This window comes from Musa acuminata, chromosome BXJ3-9 (assembly GCF_036884655.1).
Source record: "Musa acuminata AAA Group cultivar baxijiao chromosome BXJ3-9, Cavendish_Baxijiao_AAA, whole genome shotgun sequence".
NCBI lineage: Eukaryota > Viridiplantae > Streptophyta > Magnoliopsida > Zingiberales > Musaceae > Musa > Musa acuminata.
This window is the reverse complement of record NC_088357.1, coordinates 8,069,228-8,075,918: the sequence shown is the minus strand read 5'-3', so window position 1 is coordinate 8,075,918 and position 6,691 is coordinate 8,069,228. Positions and strand designations below refer to the sequence as shown.

Genomic DNA, 6,691 nt, shown 5'->3' with positions numbered 1-6,691 from the left:
CAGAAGACTCCTGACATCGACCCGTGGACCGAGCCGTGCTGACTCACCAACGATGACTCATTTGTCCACCAACATAAAGTACCTTTTGACTTAGGCATTAGAGGGAGGTTGACAATCAATTGCTCTTGGACATGAATGTCACCACCTCCGGTGGAACACATCACCTGGCTTATGACCAAGACAGTAAAATCGTAGAGTGGAAAAACTGACCTGATCAATTATATCCATTGCCACGTGGACGAATGGTCTGCATATGATGAGATAACACCGTTAAAATGCATAACATTAATATCTACTAGCCATACCCACGTAAGCTTCCATTTGATATGTTCTACGGAGTCTTTAGTTCTTCGACTTTTTCTCAAGACTTTTAGGCGGAATTCCCACCAAACTTTCCAAGAACATCACCAAAAGAAGACGTACGGAAGATTAAATGCCTCTAGTGCTATTACACCTTAGCAACCCCAGAAAGAGTTTTAATTGTCGAGACCGGGGAGAAATATGCATCCTATGGGCGAGTGCTTATTATATATAATCCCGGATATATAAATAAATAAATAAATAACAAAAGCAAATACAAGAAAAGAAATGGTCTAATTATATTTCCGTAGGGGAATCTAACTCTCGTAGGAGGCCAACAAAAAGACGAGAGCTAATGGACAGCCTTTTCAACTACTAGTCCTTGGATTTGTGTAGTTGAACGAGCAGCGGAAAGCCGGGGGATACGGAAGCCTTATCTTCACGTCGGGATACTCTAATTTAATTCCATGCACAGAAATTAGATGGGAAGGATACCAAAAAGATGTGCACCTGTGACCCGGTTAGGTATCCGCACGGGAAGGATAGTGAATGAGAGATGGGTTTACGAAGGAGTAGTAACAAAAAACAAAAGGACGAGTCACCCACGTGACCACCACCCCGCCTCATCGCTTCGCTCGACGCATACTCTTTTTCTTCTTGTGGGCAGTGATTCCTAAAGCGCAGCCTCCCAACACCAACGTAAGAATAGGATATCGTCTCGTGGGATGTGTACCATTAGCCCAAGCATGGAAAGGCGAAGGGTGACGTGCAAGTCATCTCCTCGTTAATGCTTTGACTTGCTGACTCGACCTTCCCCGTGTAATTGGATCAATGGACTCGCTAGATGAGATCCGACCCATCTTCACATCTCATTGCAATTCTTGGTCTAAGCTTGAGCTGCCTGCCTCATCCGAACCAATTCCACGGGCCGCGCCTCCACGCTAGGCCGGCCCATTGCAGTTCTGTGCAATCCTCCTGTGGAGACATATGAGAACAAAGAACACGAATGGCGATTGGTGATGCCATCTCATCCGTTCCAAAGCCCCTTGCGTATGAAACGATGATCCCATCAACCGTTGCAGGGATAGGATGAGGATGGCGTTTGAAATCCGAATCATTAGCCGTTACAAATTGACTGAACTGGGAAACCTAATTACAATCGCAATCCTCGCCACTGCCGCCTATTTGTTGCGTGATTCGATTCTTCCGTTTAGTCTGTCTGTTGATTCCTCGTTGGACGATCGAGAAATAGACAAGGATGGAGACGGCGACGACGGTGCAGCTGCCGGCGCAGCCTAAGCCGCGGACGGAGCAGGCGATGGATGCGTACGAGAAGCTGGAGAAGCTGGGGGAAGGGACGTACGGGAAGGTGTTCAAGGCGAGGGAGAAGGCTACCGGCAAGATCGTCGCCCTCAAGAAGACCCGCCTCCCCGAGGACGACGAGGGCGTTCCGCCCACCACCCTCCGCGAGGTCTCCCTCCTCCGCATGCTCTCCGTCGATCCCCATGTCGTCAGGTGGTGTTCCCTGAACGCCAATACCTCCTTGGTTTAGGGAATTCCCCATCCTTTTCGTCTCGTAATTGAAGTTTGACGCCATCGTCTCTGTCTCGTCCTCGATTCCTTCTTTGCATACGTTTTCTTCACTAATTTTATGGTGCGATATCTACCTTTTCATGCGGATAGGCATTAGATTCCTTCCTCCCCTCTGTAATTGATGGATCGGAGGAACTCCCCGTGCTTTATTGGCCTTGTGTTTCAAAATTTTGTGTTATCTACCAAGTCAGTCGTTTCTGGAAATTGCTCTCTTGTCTGCTATTTGTTCCCACTTTCTGGCAATTCTTCCTGTCGTAGTTTCAGTATCGCCTGGCTTTTCTTGTTAATTTTCCCATGTAATGATCGATTTGTTTCCTCGTACTACTCACCACAGACTGCTGGATCTCAAGCAAGGCCAGAACAAACAAGGGCAGACCATTCTGTATCTCGTCTTCGAGTACATGGACACTGATCTTAAGAAGTACATTAGAAGCTTCCGCCAGAATCGTGACATGATCCCGCCCAAAACTATCAAGGTAACGAGCTACGTCAGTAAACGAACTGTTTCATTGTTCTACTACATGTTGCAAACAATTGATAGTCTTCTGGCACTGTAATTTACAATTTAGTTGTTGTGCTCTAAATATCGTGGGTTTCACTTTCTTTGTTCTTATTCTCTTTATCCCTCAAGAATTGACACTCCTTGATGAACACCCTTCGGATTACTAGAGAGAGAAGCAGAGTAGCCCCTGTGGTTATGAAATCATCACACCAAATCATAGAACCTTTCATTAATAAACTATTGATGTATGAATTCTAGAGCAAACAGTTCCCTTAAGTTGCTTTGTTGTTGAGATGGCTGATGATTGGCATCATGTCGTAGTCTACAGAAAATAGGTCATGACATGCAAAAACTAGGTGATTCTAAGGCAGTTTTGTCCATTTTGGTGAGCGATCTTTTTGTAGCATTGCAAATTATTCTTGTTCATAGTTTTCAAGCAAAAACATACAAAAATAGAGCAAAACATGTAAGTAAACAAAAGTGATGAACAGTCTATTGATGAAAGTGTTGCGGGTGCGTGACGATCGTTCGTGACATTCTATCTCATTTAAACTGTCAACGCTCTCGTCGACTCTTGTTAGTAGGCTTTTCGTGTTGCAGAGCTTTTTCAGGCTCTCAATTGGCTTTTGTCTGAGAAAGCTTTTGTTACTTCATTAAATACTTGATTTGCTTTGTTCTGTTAGGTAGTTTTATCATATGATCTATTAAAATGGCTTTAACTCACTTTTCGTAGAAGGCTCTAGTGGAGAGTAGTCGAGTTGGAATACTTCGAGAAGCATCTTGCGTTGAATGGTAGGTTTTCAAATTGTTCATGTGGAAGATATTATGAATTTTAAGCCATGTTGGCAGTTTTAATTTGTAGGAGACATTGTCTATCTTATTGATAATTAGAAAGGGTCTTTCATAGTTGCGTACCAGTCCCTTGTACACTTTATGCCTAAAAAAATAGATTGATGTTGGTTTGAGCTTTATTAGCACCAAGTTGCCGACTTAAAACTCTTATGGTTGTCTTCCTAAATCTGACTACTTTTTTTTATCTTTTTGGCTACCTTCTTCAAGTAAGCTTAGGCAATATATGCAATTCGATGTCATTGCTTTGCAAAATGATACGTTGATGGGCTACTCCTAGCAATTTGAATAACTCGGTTCAAAATCGTCCCAAGAGTCATGTATCTCAATCGCTGATGATATTACGTAGAACTCCCCAATACTTCACCATATTCTTTATCACCCCCTTTGCTAAACAGTGTAGGGGTATAGCAATGAATATTGTATACTTTGAAAATCGATCGACTACAATAAGTATCGACCCAAGTCTCCCTACCGTTGACAAGTTTGATATAAAGCCCAAGGAAATGCACTCCCACGACCTTTTAGGTATGAGCAACGACTCCAAAAGTCCCACCAACTTTTGTTGCTCTACCTTGTCTTGTTAGCAAGTAAGAACCATTCGAATATATTATTTTACATTAATCCCCATCTTCGGCAAATAGAAGACTCTCTCCATGAGAGCTGACACACTCTCAAGAGTTCACTTCTCAAATTGTCCATTCGGGAAATATACTTTATTTTCTTTGGTGTAGATGTCCTTTTTGTACCTAAAATCATTGTCTTGCCTTCTTTGATTAGTTACATCAGGGTTATTGCCTGGGGATCTGTTCAGTCCATCCTTAATCTTGGAAAGGAAGTCAGAGTGTAACTTACTTACTTGGCCTTCGTCTTTCAATCGCATGACATTCACTAGCTCCACTTTCATACTCAATGCATCGATCACGACATTTGCTCTTTCGGGCTTTGCACTTATCATATCAAATTTAACCAAGAAGTCCTACCACCATGCTTGTTTTAGGGAGAGCTTTTTTTGAGTTTGGAAGTAACTCAATATGATATTGTCTGCTTTTAGCATAAATCTTGTTCCGAGAAAATAGAGTTGCCACACTCGTAGACAGTGGATCACCGGGTGACCCCTCTGTTTGTGCTATCTGATTTTGATACAAATTTAGAGTCAATCGAGGTTTATTCCACATCCATCATAGGTCGATCTCGGCTAACGCTACATTTCTCCAACCTTGAAACGTCAAACACATCTGACTCCAAGGAGGTTGAACCATACAGAATTGCATCGGGGGCGTTCCCAATAAATGCCATTCTGAGACTTAAGTCAATTTTGGACTTAAATAATTCAACCAATAATTTGAATAGCATTGGAAATGGTAAGCAACAGCTAAGGACCCCCTTTTATAGTGGGTTTCTTGGACGATTACTCTTGTGATCAACAACAATTAAGGAGGGCGATTGTTAAGGTGTCAATCATGTGTTGAGCCACATGTTGGGCATGTGCTAACCACAGGTGGCGTCGAGGGGATAGCCGTGTGGTGTTGAGGTGACAATCACATTTGACGTTGAGGTGACGTCCATGTCAATTTTTCTCGTAACAATATTTTTGTATTGCTTCTGTTACTCATCCAATGGCCATATGATAGTTCCCCCAACATTCATACAAGGTTATTATTCTTTCTACAGATTTTGATGTATCAACTCTGCAAGGGAATTGCATTTTGTCATGGCCGTGGCGTGCTGCACAGGTAAAAATAACGTTGATGCTGCCTTTCCTAATTCCAGTATCTTATACAGAGGGAATTAGTGTAACACCTCATTGGTGCAGGGACCTGAAGCCTCATAATCTTTTAATGGATCAGAAGACCATGATGCTAAAAATTGCAGATCTTGGGCTCAGCAGAGCTTTCACTATTCCCTTAAAAAAGTATACTCATGAGGTATAATAGTTTTGAACTTTGGTAGGAAGGGCTTATGGCATCCAGCAGATCTCTTAATCTTGGTTTGATTGTTTCAGATCCTGACTCTCTGGTATCGAGCTCCAGAAGTGCTTCTTGGTGCCACACATTATTCAACACCAGTAGATATGTGGTCAGTTGGCTGTATATTTGGTAAGAAGTTCTCTCCCATCAATTGAAATGCAAAGAATTTCTACAGTATAGTCATACATAGAGGCCCTTCTAATTGGTGGTTCCTGGTTTCTTGTGAACTTCAGCTGAACTAGTCACAACCCATGCACTCTTTCCTGGTGACTCCGAACTGCAGCAGCTTCTTTACATCTTCCAGTAAATTGTTTCTCAATCCACACATCTTTTCACCTATATATGTTTCTTTGTTATTTACGTCGATTACACTGCTGATGCAGGTTTCTCGGTACTCCAAGCGAAGAAGTTTGGCCTGGGGTAGACAGATTAAGTAACTGGCACGAATATCCTAAGTGGAGCCCCAAGAATCTTTCATCAGCTGTGCCTAACCTGGATGCCGATGGGTTAGACCTGCTTTCGGTGAGTGTAGGTTCGGGTAGATTGTCTTGATATTGTACCGATTCTTTTATATGCGTAAAGCAAAAGAAAATGTATTTGGTATCATAAAATGTTTACGTTGTATTTCACTGTAATATTTTAAGCATAAGAAGATCTTAGATGCTAGCATACTTTTTATTGAAAAAGGATTTTTCTTTGCCCTCTGAAATATTATCGCATGTCTTTGGTAATCAGCTTTTTTGGGCTATACTGATCAGCTTTCCTCGATTCATTTTTACCTGACACTTGCAGAAGATGCTGCAGTACCAGCCATCAAAACGGATTTCAGCAAAGCGAGCCATGGAGCACCCATATTTTGATGATATAAACAAGGCTAATTACTGAGCTCTTAACCGGCCGCCGCTGGGAAGTCTTGATCCTGAAACTAACAACTGTACCACCACGGTTGTGGTCATTTAGGATGATGTATAGCTTTTCTCGAGCATTAAGCATTGTTCGTGTACTACAACACCTGCTGAAGCATTTAGCGCTTGTTAGAATGCCATCAGCTTGTTTTTTACCTAAAGATGATGATTCAGTAGCAGTGCGGTGTTTCTTCTTTAAAAGACAACCAAGAAGCAACTTTTACAACATATGCGGATGAAGACCATGTTTAAAAGAACTGCAAAGATTAGGCAGACGAGTCGGTGCAGTGCATACTGAGGGTCTATTTGTCGTCAGTTTGCTGATAAATCTTGAGATCAATTGCAAGTCTCACTTAAACTGATGGCAGGGAAAACGTGTATGCCCAGAGAACAATAACAGGTCATTCGCTTTCAACTGATGGCATTATGATCCAACATGGTTTATGTGGTGGCCAAATAGTGTTGTTACAGGATTAGGTACCTTCATGCTGGGTGCTTTGCCCTCTAACATGATGATGCTCCACCAATGAGATTAAGACTCTTTTACCACAATGCTGCTGGCTTTGGGGGCA

At 42.3% G+C, this 6,691-nt stretch overlaps 1 protein-coding gene across 1 annotated transcript; it reads left to right on the top strand.

The window, feature by feature from the left end:
* The first annotated feature begins 1,342 nt into the window (after positions 1-1,342).
* On the top strand, positions 1,343-6,298 carry LOC103997709 (cell division control protein 2 homolog D). Its single transcript, XM_009419015.3, has 8 exons — positions 1,343-1,815; positions 2,228-2,369; positions 4,919-4,980; positions 5,061-5,172; positions 5,250-5,343; positions 5,448-5,517; positions 5,598-5,736; positions 6,007-6,298. Exons 1-8 carry the CDS (start codon positions 1,559-1,561, stop codon positions 6,097-6,099), a joined length of 969 nt encoding a protein of 322 aa, XP_009417290.1. The 5' UTR covers positions 1,343-1,558; the 3' UTR covers positions 6,100-6,298.
* Positions 6,299-6,691: the final 393 nt, after the last annotated feature.

What these genes read in the sequence shown, in the direction of transcription:
- LOC103997709 (XM_009419015.3), top strand. Translation starts at nt 1,559, where the DNA reads ATGGAGACGGCGACGACGGTGCAGCTGCCGGCGCAGCCTAAGCCGCGG. An exon ending in GTCGATCCCCATGTCGTCAG is followed by an intron (nt 1,816 to 2,227) that starts GTGGTGTTCCCT and finishes TACTCACCACAG; the next exon opens with ACTGCTGGATCTCAAGCAAG. An exon ending in GGCCGTGGCGTGCTGCACAG is followed by an intron (nt 4,981 to 5,060) that starts GTAAAAATAACG and finishes TCATTGGTGCAG; the next exon opens with GGACCTGAAGCCTCATAATC.